Source organism: Heliangelus exortis, chromosome 3 (genome assembly GCF_036169615.1).
Source record: "Heliangelus exortis chromosome 3, bHelExo1.hap1, whole genome shotgun sequence".
NCBI classification, from domain to species: Eukaryota; Metazoa; Chordata; class Aves; order Apodiformes; family Trochilidae; genus Heliangelus; species Heliangelus exortis.
The window spans coordinates 94,261,138-94,277,877 of NC_092424.1; the positions used below are offsets into that span (position 1 = coordinate 94,261,138).

General features: G+C 39.4%; 1 protein-coding gene across 12 annotated transcripts in view; it reads right to left on the minus strand.

Moving 5' to 3' along the window:
* Positions 1 to 16,740, minus strand: part of DLGAP2 (DLG associated protein 2) — a 359,052-nt gene that overhangs the window by 64,938 nt on the left and 277,374 nt on the right. For all 12 annotated transcript variants that reach the window (XM_071741783.1, XM_071741780.1, XM_071741784.1 and 9 more), the window contains one exon: positions 4,830 to 5,041. In XM_071741783.1, coding sequence (XP_071597884.1) covers positions 4,830 to 5,041 — 212 coding nt within the window. The remainder of the gene's footprint in view (positions 1 to 4,829; positions 5,042 to 16,740) is intronic.

Sequence of the window (16,740 nt, forward strand, 5' to 3'; positions counted from 1 at the left end):
TACACTTGCTCTAGGTGTTCTGGACCTTCTCCCCTCCAGCAGGGATGCCTGCTTGAGTTGTTGCTCCTCAAGAGGTTGAAAGCAAAGGGATACCCAGCCATAGCCATACAAGAGTAGGAAGTATCAAATCTCTGTATATGAATTCTTAACCTCAAGACTTTAGGATCCTTTCAAAAACTGCAATCATTGTATTACCATATTGCCTATAGGTATTACTGTTCTAGAACTACTATAAGACCTACTGATAAGTAATTTGTGAGTACTCAGTTAGCCTTGTGTAACAGTTACCCAGATATTCGATTATCTGCATATCTTGTTGTCAAGATACCTTTTTCTTTGTTACCCTAAAAACTTGTTTTGCTATCCAAATATCCTAACACTCAAATTCTGATTTATACCTTCTTAGTCTAGCTTTTAAGATTGTTTGTTATGTACAATAAATCTTGCTTTATACATATGCATCTTGCCTGCTATCTTGCTTTGCATGGGACATAGTCATAATGCAAAATAAAAAAAAAAAATAAAATACTTGAATATTTTTTCTTGTGGACTTCTGGGAGTCAAGATAATTTCCACAATAAATGGGATTGCGGGCACCAGTCCAAGAAAGCAAAAAGTTGGAAAGGAAGCATAATCAAGCATGTGTTCTGTCTCCACCACAACAAGCCTTATTGCATTATATTCCACTCAAAAGCAATTTAATAATAATAATAAATTACACTGACTTCCGACTTGATGTTATAGGACTATGTAGCACAACGTACTATTCAATCTTTTGAAACAGCATTCAGAGAGAAAGAATTGAAAGCCATTTATCTTCAGTGAGAAATCTAGACATTAAGGTGCATTTACTTTTTGAAAAATCCAGCAAAATTTGAGTCACTTAGGCTATAACAATACTCAGAAATAAGCTAGGTCCATTACCTGACCCTTTGGCCAACTGGACTGTATGACTAAACTTTCTGATCCTATGGAGAGGGTGGCTGCATCCCACAGGGTTTGTCCCTGAATGATGCTTGGGCATTATCTAGAAGAGAGCCAGGTGGCCCAGGCTGAGAGCAGGCGGGGGTCAGGCTGGCAGTGCAAGTGGTTTGACAGAGGTGGTGATCAGATGGCAGGGGTTGGGCACACGTCCTGCTTCTGCCATCTGTGAAAAGCAGCAGTGGTCAGACTCTGCCCTTCTTTTGTATTCCCACTTGGAGTAAAATATACTCCTTTCCAAGGGTAGCTTAAATGAAGTGATTTAAGAATTTTAATGCTTCTGTTAAATCAGTTACATCCACCTACTTGTATGTTGTTAAATGAAATTATTATTCAGGTACAAATGTGCATTTTTATTGTTCATGAATCTTTAATGTTCCACTTGCTGAATCTTTGAGCAACACAAGCCAACAAAACAGGGGCTTACTTTTGTCAAAGTAGAAAAAAAAATTTAAATGGGAAAAACTCCTTGCAAAGGCGTCTCGTAAAACTCAGAGGAGAAATATACACACAAGTCAAAGGTCTGTTGAGGGCTAAGCGAGGGCTTTTCTAATTTTCACTTTATCATACTCAGGATACTGATAGAAAACTAGGCTTATTCTTATGAAACCCTCTTACATACATTTTGCAGCCAATGCAAGTTTTCATACTGGCAAATTTTTTGATATTCAATTTTTTATACAGGTTTACGGGTGCTCTATCAGATCCCAACCCTGATCTATCCTGTCCATCCGAGCAGGGGACTAAAGGAATAAAAAGCCCCAATTTATATCCCTCCATTAGCTCTCTCCATCCCGGTAAGCAAGGTAAATGGCCAGCTAGTGCATCTGACATCTTGAATTATGTAATTTCTCATAACACATGCCAGAAACACTGGCATGTATTAGGTACATGTAACACATGCAGGAATGCTGTTCAAAACATTGGCTTCTGGCTCAGCAGAGACATGAGTAGCACAAAGGGTACTCAGAATACAGAGGGATTACTGAGCTGTGACTGAGGAGGATGGAAGGCTCCATAACCAGCACCCCTTGCTACGTCCTTCATAGAAACCCACCAGACATAAAGGGTAACCACAGTGACAGGGACACAGAGACATACTGGGAGGAGGTGGCTACTGATGAAACAGGTTTAGGATCAGTACTATGTATTCTTGTGAGGTGAGAAATTTTCTCTCTGCTTACGGGCTGCTGAAATTTGCAGATTTTTGCAAGAAAGACATGCAAGAACCAGCATAGTTGTCACATTTCTGCCTGAAGTTCACCAGAAAAAAAAGTCTGTTAGGCTAGCAGGTCTGTTAGGTGTTGCCCCTCAACTTAAGAGAAAAATAAGAATTTAAAGATACCTGTCAGCAGCAGTCCTAGTGCAGTGTTTGCAACACATTCTCAGCAGAGGCCCTAATAATATTTCACAGAAGAACAAAAAGCTTTCTCCTTTTCTGACTGCAGTTAGTGGTAACTATGCCAGTAAATCCTTTGGGATGACAAACAGAAACAGCTGTCAACCCCAGTATACTGCAGCAGCCTCACACCCCTGTTTTAATCAATATTCTGAGTGATGTATTTTACAATACATGGAAAACTGACAGAAGACACACCATTTGGTATTGACCTACTAGCAACCACCTTCCTTCAGTATTAACAGATCAGGAAGACTTTTTTTCTCAAAACAAATTTTTTGTTTTAATACATATGTCTAGATGCTTCTGGATCTGTTCATATGCTCTTGGGGTCTAGGGCAGACACTGAGACCTTCCACTCACAGGAAAATTTGTGCTGTTCTACATTCATGTGGGAAAGGTCCAACCATAAATACAACACATTTCATTTGGCCTAAGTACTTGGAAAGTTGGAACTGTCTCTGAGAAAAGACTTTGGTTTATGGTACTACCAGGGATATGACATAGTCTCCAAAACAGGAAGGCTGCATTCAAATTGTCTTCTGGGAAATAATCCCCAGCAGACATCAATGCCCAGAACATGGCCAGGCAGAGACTGGGACAGTGCTAATAGACACAGGTGATAAGTCTGCTGGAGACCACTCCAAAACCTTCTCAGTGTACAGGGTCAGGTTTCTATAACCAGGTCTGTGTTCTGAAAATATTTAGTTTACCATCAGCAAGACAGCCAGACAACAGACACTAGATCATTCTCTTACCACATGTTGTCCCTTTGGATAAGATGCCCTTTTGCAGGACCCACAGCTTTCAGAGCCATTTAAGAGGAAAAAAAGGGCTGCAGTATTCATATTGTGTGTCTCTGCCTACCATGGCTGAGAAATTATGGGTTCCTGATCATGAACAATCTGATCCCACTTACATATACTCACAAGCTGAGAATCAACCACCTCTTTTGTTCCCCTGGGACTTCCACAAATTCAGACTGAACCAGTCGACGTATCCAGTGAACCTCAAACCCAAGATTCAGCCCAGATACAATGACTGAGGATATAAAAAAGTAAAACATTGCCTCCAATAACTTGACATTAGAAGCTCATCTTTTCACCTCTGGAAATCAGATAGATACAGGTTTGCCAACAATGCTTATGTTATAGGTCAAGTTTTCTTAATTGGAACTAATATTGTAGCAAATGCTTCAGATTTATGTTCAGAGTTTGGCTCAGTGGTCTAAACAGGTGTCTGGCATCCTTTGAGATTCCATAAAGTATGCTGCCTGGATTTTGGTTGCCTATCAAGAGCAGAGACCTGCCAGCCTTTCTTCATGGTATCTCAGCCATCTCAGAGCAGCTCATGGTACTGAAGCCTTTGTTTGTGCATCTAAATTGAAACTACAGAGATGTGTGAGTGAACTGTATGAACCAATATAGTTGTATACTGTTCTCTTCAGTAATAGTGAAAGTGGACAGTTTTCTTCAAGACTGCAAGCTAAATAATTTAATTAAGCCAAACAGATTTTTGCTTCAGGTTATTGTTTTATTTTGGGTTTTTTAATTTTTGTTTTGTTTTATGTTATTTTATTTTATGAAAAGGTGAGTCACTATGGTATGCTATACATGGTATCACCTACAGAACAATAAACAAACTTTGGCCATAGGTTTCACTCTTAATTTATTCATTTTATGTATTTGTCCTAGGCAAAGCCACCAATTTTCTAAGCCTTGAGAAGCACTCAGTCACGTTAAAAGAAACTGCAGATTTGAAATCAGGTTTCCACTTTGCAACTGCCTTCAGAAATATGCTTGCAGTTCACTTTTTAAATTATATATTGAAAGGATAACAAAGAGAGAAAAAAATAAAGATTTATCAGAATACATATATAACTATATATTTACTTATAGTTTTAAAATTTGCTTTAGTCATTTAGTAGGCCATACTGTAAGTAGTGTATGTGAAAAAAAAATCCAGTCAAACCAATGCTTACACAATGTGATCAAATGAGTATGGTACAGTATAACAGATAGATAAAACATTGTACTGATAAAGAGGATGTAAGATGCCCAATATATATATAGTTATGTATTTGTTATTATATCTAGTGTAGAGTGTATTTTCTCCTTCAGAGAAAGCAATGAAATAAAAGTTATAATATAAATTAATCCTTTTAGAGAAGTATTCAGAATTTTAGAGTTTTGATAAAAATATGGATATCTTCCCTTTAGAAAATACAACAGACTCTCTGAAGTAATGGATTTGTTACATGGATGGCAAATTTTCTTTGTGTAATAACAGGAAATTGTAGCTAATTAAAAGCAAAGACAAAAGTTAGGTTTTTAACTGCAGTATCATATTTTCTCACAGATACTGACAGCTACTAGTAGGACAAAAAGAAAAATTACCCAAGTTATGGCAACTTTCATAAAGGTATATAACATGGTATGATGAAACTTACTTTTGATGATCTCCCAGTGGTCTTTGCCCAATGGACTTTAATAAAGACTCTGGTCGAACTGTTAATTTTGGTGATGTCTTGGGGCTAGTATCAGAGTCTCCACTTTCTTCATCTCCCATGGCCTTAATATAGCTCCCACTTCTCATTCTTCTGCAGGGGATCTCTTCATCTTTCCCACCAGCTGGGTAACCTCCCCATTCATCCTGAGGTACCTAATGGAGACCATAAACACACAGACTAAATGTGTTTTATTATTTTCATATATTTAAATACTTCCTTGAATTTTCATATTACCAAGACAGGTCATAATTTTTTCATTCTTCAGAAAAAGATCACTTAGAAATTCCTGAGGTCCCCAAATGATTTATCGATTCAATTCCAACTGTAAGATTGGAAATTTTCAGTTTATACATGTTGGAACCTAAGGAACAATCAAGTCATGGTTTGTGAGCTGGGCTGCAATAGCCATTTGTAGATATGCTCTAAATTTCAGGAAATGGCTTAGCTCCTAAAAGTCTGCATTCAGATTTTCATCTGATAACCAGTAAGTTGATCAGCTGTCTCAGACCTAAAACTTATGGAAAGTAGAGCACTTCAGAATCTTTTACCAGCACTGCTTATAGGAGGATTTGACTGCTTTTGATGAAGGTAAATGAAGTATTAAACTAAGCTAGGCTATGATTTTGGCATAAATGGATACGATTCTGAATTAGAGCAAACTTGCGTAAAAAAACATACATGTGGCAATTTGTCTTTTTTTCTTACTTAGAAACTGAAAAATAATCCCTGTGACATGTCAGGAACTTAGCCAATTAATTAACACATGTGGTTGGGACTGCTTTCATGCAGATGAGGTGGTCTTACTATTTGAAAGACTGGTAGCCAGGTAGGACACAGCTGGTGAATAGATATCTGTCTGTACCACAAACTGGCAGAGAACTGTGCAGGAGTAGATTTACCAATCCAAAGTGAAATCAGCCATGTTTTAAGACTGATAAACTCAGCAAGCCTGTTCTCTGCCAGTACTGCTGATTCTTTGCTTTTTGTTTAATCTTCTAAGGTGCTGAGTTTTCTGGTTCTAATCCAGAAACACACTTAAGCTTTTACTTAACTTAAAGGATATAAGCAGCTCTCTGGAATCCATTATAATGACTCATGGTTAAAAAGAAGGATGGTATAGAATACATCAGTAGACCAGGTCTGATGACCTGATGCACTTGGCAGCATCAAATCCTATATACACTTAATGATGTCATATACATTAAACAGTATAATGGCATTATTTATCAATCTGAACTTCCAGTTAAACATATATCAAGGAGTTTCCACAAAGCAAGATGTGTAAAAGTCTTTCAAGTCAAACATTTGAGACTTTCTACACACAGAAGCCATTGAGAAACTGAAGTAAATTTTCCCATTGGGTCCAGCACTCCTGGAGACTGGATTAAAATGACTGACATGGTCTGCCTGTCATCTTCAGTGCCCTTTCAAGATACATGAATTAGCCACACCAGGTGATAAGAATTTGAGTCCCAAACAGGGATTAAAGGGGAAATGAAGTTTTAAAACGACATGAACAAGTAGATATTAAATTAAAGAAACAAGATCAGGAGGGGAAAAAAGATAGACTGAGGATGAATTCAGTTTTCATTCTAGACATGAAACAGATGGCACTGATCAGAAAAATGTTGTATACACAAATTAGAGAAAAAAAAAGAGTCATATTCTTATACAAATAGGACAGATCATGAACATAAATGGGTGGGATCATGCAAAGAAACAAACTTTGTCCATTATTCAGCTTTTGATGATGACTAAAAAGGGAGCATGAAAAATCTTCCCAAACTTGAAACCTGTAAATGTGATACATCATCCTCGTTTATTTTCTAATCATATGTAATACGTTTTCTAATAATATGTATGAAATTAATGTCAGAATAAAGTTTCTGGACATTCTAGAAGACCTAAAAGGTATTTACACACCATGGTACTTGTAATATCAGGCTTGTAAAATGCAGACAAAAATATATTTTCTTAAGATTTTTTTTATTTACAGCTGGCAGCACTATTAACTGTCATATAAACATACTCTCTCTTTTAACACAACTTTATTACTCCTATGTTAACATAGTTAAAACAAACTCCAAATGCTGAAAAAGCATTAATTGGCATCTACATGGGCCCCCTGCAAGCTGTTTTGTTCAATTTTCTGTACTAAGGCTAAGCTGTTCTGTTCAGACTTCATATTATTTTTTAAAAAAACTCGTAACTTTTCCATAGAACAATTATTTTAGCTTGAAATTCCTTTCCTTCATTTCAATTTGAAGATAATTAAATAGAAAGCTTAAATAGGCATTGATCAATTATCTTTTCCTTACTCAAATGCAAAAAATTATTAGTTTCTCAGCTTTCTTTTGCCTGAAATTCCATCTTCAAAGAACTAGATAAGGACTAATTTAAATGAGTAAACATAGGCTTATTTGTTGACCGAAGTTGAAATCTTACTTTATAAGACAACTGATTTTTTTTTATATTAAAGTGTCTAAAAAATTAAGGTTTTTCACTGTGATAAGGAGCTTTATGAGGAAAAATCTTACAGCTATATGCCTTACTATTTTTGTTGATTACATTTCTTTTGCTTCCTGAATTCATAAGTTAATGGAAATAATGTAAAAGCTAAAAAGTAAAGAGATCCTGCTCCATTTGTGCTTGTGATTTACTTACTGTACACAGCAATATTCTAAGTATCCCTTTCTAATCTGAATAATCTATTTGCTATCACAGAAGCCTCTATAGAAAAAAGCATTATTCATAATTAAAATGTGTGCATTTTTTTCGCCCTTGAGTCATTCAAAGGAGTGTAATACAATGAGCACAGGGAAAAAGCTTCTGGAGTCTGGCAAGCATTTTGACAATGTGCTCTCTCAGAAGTTTTCATGTAGAGCCTAGGAAAACAGCTGGAGTCCTTTTGCTGCCTTCGAAAGCCAATGAAAGGGCCATTAACATTGTTTTTCCTCATGGACTGAGAACAGAAGCAAAATTTGAGTCCCAGTTTGTCCTGGTTCATCGTTTACTTTAGCCAACAGGTTAAATACTTGGAAAAATCTTTCCAAATCCAGGCCACCTCAGATCCCAGTGTGGCTTTAGAGAAAAGCACAAGTACTATACTTGTGCAGGGAAGATTTTTAGTTTGAAATATTAACAAAAATATTTAACAGCATGTGTGAGGGTCATTAAACGTACATTTTCCAAAACATGAAAAGGCCTTTGCAGATTGCAGAAATGCTTTCTTACAATAGTTACCAGCTTCTGAAATTCCCATCTGCAGGGCTTGCAGCTGCTAATTTGGAATAATTACCCTAATTATCCACTTGCATATACTGATGAGTGCTGATATTTATAATGTCTAAAATGGCCTACCTCCTGTTCTAGATGTTAACATGGATTCTTGTATATTCAGTTTCTGTCCACAAAGGAGTTAGACTGCATATTACCATATGAATTTCCTTTTGTAAGAACAATGCACTGACAAGGTCTGGATCTTTTCATTTAATTTTGTCACCAGCTGCTGCTTTGGTTATAGCTACTACAGACAATTATGAGTCTCATAATTTTCATGCACTGTTGCTGTGAGAGGAACAAGCAGTTTCAGTAAACTTGTGAACTTTTAGTTTTCTGCTGATGATTTGATGTGATATATTATATTAGCCACCGAGGGCCAATTTCATTAAGGCACCTGATACCTAAAACTTACTACATTTTATGGAGTTGATCCTGAAATTTAAGTAGGATGTTAAAATTCCCCATAAACGCCATTTAGGAGAGTTAGCTCCTTCAGAGTGGCATCCAAAAAGAACCACAAGGTCCCTTTAAGTAGAAAAAAAAAGCAAGGTATGAAGAATACTCTCAAACCCTTTTCCTTTCTTTGGTTTATTGTATCTGATTACAGGCAGCAAAAAGGCCCTTCTATCATTTCCTATTCATAGCCTAAAAACATCCTCTGAAGAAGAAATTCAAATGTTGTTTTTCCAAACTAGTGAGCAGCCTTATTCTGTCCTTTCATGACAAAACAGCTGTGGAAATGGGAGACATTGCTGCTCATCTTCTAATCAATAATGGTTGGAGTGCTTGGGAAGGAGAAGATTTAGGGTTGACAAATAAACTGCCATGCTCTCCTTCTTTTTTTATAACTGATGGCTTTTTCATGAAACACAGATTGTCTGGGGAGTGCTGGATAGTAGAGAAAGAAAGTGTGTGTTGCAGCCTTGTGTCCAGACAATTACCTGGAATGAGGACTCGGTTAGAGTCCTTGGACCAAACACTTGGATGAATTAATATGAAAGGGTGCTTGGATAAAACTTAGGGAGCATCTTAAAAAAAGCGAGAAATGCCTTTGCTCCAAACTGCCTTACAGCCTGCTGCTCAGAATGCAATTTGAAGAATTGAGACAGTGGAGGTTTGACCTTGTGTGGGCTAAGGAAGAAACTGAACTCACCTCTTCCTAGGAAGTATTCTGTAAAGTTTGTTACTGTGAAAATAAGGTCCCTTGTTTTAGAAAAAAAAAGTTACTGTTTGGGTGTGGTGTTAGGAGTCCTTTGGACTGCGTTTCTTGGTTGTGCTCAGATTAGACCTGTCAGAAAAAAAGGATTTTGGAACCCTGACTAGACTTCCGCAGCCCCCTGGTTCTGAGAGTGCACAAATCCTACATGTAAGCAACAGCATGTTGTCAGAGAAAATTTGGGATGAATTGACCAAACCTCTGGAACAAACTGAGAATCATGGAATTGCTGAGCTTGGAAGGGACTCTGGAGATCTCCAAGCCAACTTCTTGCTAAAAGTAGGGCCAGGTCAGCAAATTGCTCAGGACTGTGCCCCATGGGTTTTGAATGTTTCCAAAGATGGAGACTCTAAAACCTCTGTAGGCAACCTTTCCAACGTTTGACAACTCATGGGAAAGACATTTTCCCTTCTTTCTAATCTGAGATAGGTAATCTAGCATCCCATTCAGGCACTAGTGTTATCAGTGTGAATACTTTACCACGTACCTAAGAAACACATATGTCAAAACTAGAAGAACCAACGAAATGTTAATTCTTCTGGACTTTGATCACTGTTAGTTCAAGGTTTTGGTTTTGTTTTTTTTTAATATCAGTTTAGGATTTAGCTACAGAAGTCAAACTAGCAACAGCCACTGACAACTTAAAACAGATCTGTTCCTGTTGTTCTACTCACTTCTATGGCATCTGGTCTCAGTTTTAAAGGTGTTCCATCACTAAACTGCTGTTCTGCTTAAAATCTGGCATGTCACTTCACTATCTAAAAGGAAACACTTCTAAACATAAGACTTCATCTGAGGGAGCTGACTACCCTTCTTATTTCTAATTCCCAAAGGTTAAAATGAGGATTACCTACCTTATAGGAGTCATGTGAAATTTAATTGTCATGAAAATGTAAAATGCACTGGAATGTTCATTAGTACTTATCTTATTTTTGTAATATAAATTTCATATTTTACTGGAAGCAGAAGCTGTCTGTGCATGAAATTAGATTGCAGATGATATGAAGAAGTGTAAGATATGAAACACTATGTAGCAGATATGTAATTACTGTAATTTTATGCTTTCTCAGCCTCGTCAAGAAGGTGACCCTCCTCCCCCCCCCCAAAAAAAAAAACCAAACCAAACCAAAACAAAAGTAAAAAGGGCACAATGTGAAATGGTGGTAGATTTTCTTTTAAATAATGATTTCACAAAGGAGTCTCAGAAAAACAGCCTTTGTGCACACCTTTGAGTAGATGAAAATATATTACAGTCTTGCAAGGAAGACAGAAATGCTTTTTAGCATGGCAGAAATTTTCCCTGATATTAGAATGGAATGTAGGAGCTAGACTCCCTGTATTTTCAAAAATTTTGGTGAAAGATTAAAGATCTAATCTGGGCTGCATCTTGCCACTCACTGCAGGTGAAGGGGAGTCAGGAATATGCCTTCCAGCTGCAATGTCTGACTGGCAGGGCAGCAGACAAGGCCCAGGGGACTACAGTATCATCACCTGAAGCTAACTACAAGTTTTCCTGCCACAATTTTTGGGAGAGGTAGATTGAATTGCCTGAACCACATTTGAAGGGTGGAATGAGCCCAGGTCTCTGCACAGCACAATGAAGAAAACCAGCCTGGTTTTGACTGATGAAGTTGTGGGAAACAAGAGTCTCTGAGTTCATAAGCTAAGTGCTCACATAGCATCACCTCCATCCCTGTGACCTTGCTTCAGCATGTCCAATGCTCCTGCAGGCAGATGGAGCCTTGTGCAGATATCACAGGCATCTATTCTGTCCTCTTCTAGCCACTTTCAGAAATGGGAAAATAAAATATCATCAGCCCCTTCAGCCCAAACTCTCAACACTGCATGTCCTATCAGCCAAAATCACCTCTATGCCCCTCTGGAAATATCTTTGCCTTTACCACTGCAGACACTAAGAGAAATTCAGTGTTGTCTCCCTATGATTATCTGTGTAAGTACGGCAAGCCCCACAGACTTGGGGTCACAGAAGTGTAGAGTAAGAGACAAAAATGTCCTTAAAGGAAGAAAAAGAGAAGTGCACCCAATCTGCTCAGAGTGCACAGTACCTCATAAAAAGTGCACAGACTGCAGATGTAGGAAGGTCCAGCACTGCAAAGCTGTTATAAAGCTAGGTAAAGGCAATATACCCAGATCTGGCCCAAAAAGAGGTCTGTAGAAAACAGTGTCTTCATTAATATAAGCAGAAAATTATTTTATTTCTATTTGTTATAGAAGCACTACTGAAAAATACAGTGCATGTAAAACAGAAAACATGTCTTTTAAAGACTACATTAAACATATTTGCTGCTCATTGATTTTTCTAATTTTAACTAATGATTGACAGTTTTTAACAGTTAACTCCAGATTACTCCAATTACTTAGCTTACAGAATCAAATGAGGAGTTTTTTGCTGCCTAGTTACTAGGTAGTGCTTAACTATATACTTGTGAAAAGATTGGTTCTCGTATTACCCAAGCTATTCACGGATGTAATACTTGTGCTGCCATTAAGCAGGTCAGAAGGTTAAAAGCTTTTTGGTGGGATAGAAACTGGCTTAAATATCATTATGGAGAGGCATAGCAGACTGATTACACCACACTCCCTCGCACCTGCTAGGGGTAAGAGCTACGTGGTTACAATGGCAGAAGCACCGTATGGCTGGAAACATCCTGTGTCTCATGCCACTGCCTGTAATACTACTCTGGGCCTCAAAAGGCAAATTTTAGGGCAGCATGAGACCCCAGAGAGGACTGAGTCAGGCAATGGGACTCATTTCAAAAACAACCTAATGGTTAATGGGTCCAAAGAGCACAGTAGAGTGGATCTATCAAACCCCTTGTCATGCACCAGCCTCCAGAAAGACTGAACAGCATAATGACTTGCTAAAAACCACCCTGAAAACAATGGGTAATGGAACTTCCAGAAACTGGGACAAACATTTAGGACAAGCTACCTGGCTAGTTAATACTGGATCAATCAATTGAGTGGATCTGTCCTGTAAGATTTTTTACATAGGGTGGAAGGGGACAAAGACCCTGTCCTTTGTGAAAGAAACTTGTTGGGAACAGCAGTGTGGATCTCTTCACCTCTGGGCAAAGTCAAACCCCTCTGTGGGGTTGTCCCTGCTCAACACGCGGGACACACCTGGGGGGTGGTGCAGGACAGGTGGTGCCCAGCGGGTACCACAGAGACGTTTGACTGTGTCCAGGAAAACTTACGTTCAAATTGTATAATGTGCCTTTTAAAATATATATGTATAACGTAGATAGTTACGGAAGCACATGGTGATGAATAAGGTTGATTGTCCTGGTTTGAGAAAACCAAGATAAAAATCTGCCAGGGGCCATGCGGACCCACAGGCTCCCGGAGCCCCGCTCAGTGCCGGGCGGGGATGAGGGGAGGGTGGGTCAGGTGACCCACAGGGACCAATCACAGCGCTGCTGCCCGGGGCGGGGAGCGGTGCGGAATGGCGCCTGGCAGCGCGATCCTCTGGCGGCGGTGCTGCCGGGCTCGGGGTTTTTGTGTTTCTTGTCTGTCTCTCCTGCACCCCGTTTTCTTGCCCAGGAAGATCATTGCTCATCGGGTCGCCTCCTCCCGCCTCCCTGAGCAGGGCTGGAGAAGCTGATCGAAGGCTTTTGAGGGCTGTCACTGGGACCGTGGGCTCAGGCACCCCTCCACCTGCTGCTGAGTCCCCTGTGGGACTTCTGTATGAAAAGTAATTACTGATTGAGTGAGGAACAAGGATTCTGTACTTACATGTGTTGTAATTCACCATCATTATTCCTATTTTGTTATACCTATTCTAGTTTGTTTCTCCTTTATTTCTCTTTTTATCCTTCCTTTATTTCTCTTTTTATCTTCCCCTGGGAGCATACTGGAGGGATAACAAGAGATAATATGTCACCTGGTTAATGGCTAAAACTGTGACACCCTACCAGAAGTACCAGGGGCCTTATTCATATAGACATTCAGCTATTTAAACACATGCAACTCAACTTGGAAAAACAACCTTCAAGCACAGCACTGTCAGATGGCCAAAACCAGTTGGAGGGGAGGGGGGGAATAAAACATTGAAGTAATATTTATGAATGCTTCACCATTTTTTACAGTCACCTCCTTTCAGGAGAAATGGTATAGACCATTCAGGAAAGGAGCCAGGTTTGCCCTAGGCAGCAAGCCTGCAGCACAGCAGCTGAGTGTGTGGTCATTACAGCCCCATGTGTGTATTCCTGGCAGTCCTGTCTGACAGATGCAACTGGACTGAGTACAAAATAATAAGTTACTCGTGGCTGAAAACTTCTTCAGACCCAGCAACACCTTTGGGTAACAACTGCAAAGGTCAGCCTTCAGCCTGAGTGAGGTGAATGTCAAAAAACAATTTAGCAACGTACTGTACTAATGTTATAAAGGACGACAATTCCCCCTGATTAAAGGGCAGTGAGATCATGGCCTCTCTTTTCTACTCCTAGCTTTGACATTTCTACAGTAATAGGCACTTGTTTTGGCAGCTTTAAGAAAATACTGAATCTGAAATCTTTCCACTCTTGTTTAGAAAAAAGCTTCAGCATTTCATTTCAGCCAAGAAGAGCATCCTAGCACATGGGCATGGAATCATGGAATCACAGAATGTTTAGGTTGGAAGAGACCTCCAAGATCATCCAGTCCCACCTTTGACCAACACCATAATCTAACTACTAAACCAAGTAGCCATGTTGTATCATGTTGTAACATAGTAATACAAGACATTAGTAATCTGAGACCATGCTCTGGACAGGGCTTTATGTCATTATTGATTGAATGTATTTTCTGTTTGTTTGGGGTTTTTTTCCCCATCTTGGAAAGGGTAATTAAGAAGTATTCTCTTTTTTTGTGACATAAGAAACTATCAGCGTTCTGTAAACACAGAGGAGTGTCAGCTTTACTAAATCCTCCCTATTTAATGTTCTAAAAATTATACATGCAATGCTTCAGATAGATGACAGGCAGAGAGAAAATTGTAAGGAACAATTAGGAGTAGTTGAGCTCGCTGCTCTGTACAATAGGCCTGTACCCTTACTAACCTGAGGAACAACTCCACAGAGTGGCCCCAGGTACTGCAGCAGCTGTTGCAGGCTCACATTAACACTGAAAATGGACTGTGAGGCATTAACTGTCTCACCATCTCCCTTATTGTCTGGGCATTACACATCTCTCTTGACTGGGAGGGCACAGGGACATATGAGACATCCTTGTGGGACTTTAATGGGCTGTAGAAAGCAAAATGATACTGCACATGTCCGTGCTGATTTATAAGGCAGACCACCCTGCTGCCCCACTACCTACACTAGCTTTTCACCTCTGATATGCATATAGGCTGAGAGAACTGAGATTGAGAAGGCTCTGAGGAGACCTTACAGTGGCCTTCCAGTACGTGAAGGGGGCCTATATGAAAGCTGGGAATTAAAGTTACAGGATAAGGGGTAATGGTTTCAAACTGAACTAGAGAAGATGTAGATTAGAGATTAGGAAGAAGTTCTCTGCTGTGAAGGTGATGAGACACTGGTACAGGCTGCCCAGGGAAGCTGTAGCTGCCCTCTCCCTGGAAGTGTTCAAGGCCAGGTTGGATGGGGCCTTGAGCAACCTGGTCTAGTGGAAGGTGTCCCTGCCCATGGCAGGGGGGTTGGAACTAGGTGGTCTTTAAGGTCCCTTCCAACCCAAACTATTCTGTGATTCCTGCTGTGGAAACAACCCAGTGAATTCTGGAGAGGTAGTGGGTCATAAATTATTGTGAAGGCAGCACAGGTGATGGCAATTTGGAGGCTAGTATGCAAACTCTGCTAGCTCTGGCTGACTCTATGATATGCATCTGTTAGTAGAGTATTGGATGTAGTTTCTGGGGTTTTGTCAAGCAAACAGATACGATCTAGTTTTACAAAGATGAAGTGCTGAGGAAGGTACATTGAGTTAAAATCTATCTATCCCTGCAAACCAGAGGGAGAGTGCAGAGCAGTAGCATGCCACTCGAGGGCAACGTGCTCATTTGTGGGAATCTGTCCTGCCCTCAGAAGAGTTCCTGGAAAATATAACTGAGGGCCTAACACCTATTTATCCATTAACTTATCCTCGAAGCTCTTCTCCATGGAGGCATAACTTAAACAAGTAAAGAGCCTTGTTGGAACTGTTGATTTTTCTTTTTCTTTTTTTAAGAGATCATCTCTTGTGCTTTTCTTTCCTTCTGTAGAGAACAGCTGACATTATTACCCACATGCTTAGCAATGCCACTGCTGGAATGGATGACGCTAGTACTTAAATGCACTAGGAAGACAGGAGTGGGCTGAGGCCATTTTTAGAACAACATGCTATTTTCTCTTTTAGGGAGAGTGCTGACTCATTCACTGTACCTTGTGGTATGTTTACCTTGATTGCTTGCTGCTTCACAGGCTGTTCAATGGCTGAGGGAGGAATATTAATCAGTGACACGTAGCACTGTGCTCCAGAACGTCAGTGATGGTGAGTGCTATGCTCTTGCCTGTCTTTTGGCTTTATTGTAGGAATTATTTTTCTTTAACTAGCATTCACAAGTATTTCAGTCCTGGAAATGGTAAGGAATGCTATTGTGTTCATCACTTTAGCACAGTTATCTGCTAGATACCCATCTTTTCTATTGAAAATCTTTGCTCCTCACCAGTTCTCATACCAGAGTAAAATTAATCAAAGTCATTGCACTGTATATGCGTTGAACCTAATTAGCCAAAACAGCTGATGAAGACAGAAGAGATTTCACCACTCATTTATCTTTTTCTTAACATATTTTGTATTAAAATGACATGGAAAGCAGTAGCAGCAGCTACAGCCAAAATAATACAAAAGTGTGCTTTACTTCATGTGTGATCTACTTAAGCTATTCTGCCTATGGAGTGAGATGACAGAAGTGTTTTGTGCCCAGAAATCTATTTGTAGCTCAATTTGTCTGCATTCAGAACAGAAATTAAAGACCCAAATTTAAAAACCTGTTGCTAATCGTTCACAAGAATCTGATAAATGCCATTAGTGTACTGTTACAAATGGCTGCTCTCTGCTCCCATGGTGCTGATTGACCTCCTGGTTCACATTACAGTTAAGCTGATTTAACAACAAGGTGGAGCCCAAGGGATCTTCCCACTCTTCCCCTCTCCCATCTCTCTGCCTGTTACTCCCACCTCCGCTGTAGCAGGAGTGATGTAAATCTGATTTGAACTGTAGATGAGAAAATAATCACTATTTTATACAGCTTTATTTCCACTAATTTAGTTCTCTGAGATGGTCCACTTTAGGACTAGATGACCACCCATGCTGGAACAAGGCATGTTAACTGAATCATTTCTAACTTGCAGC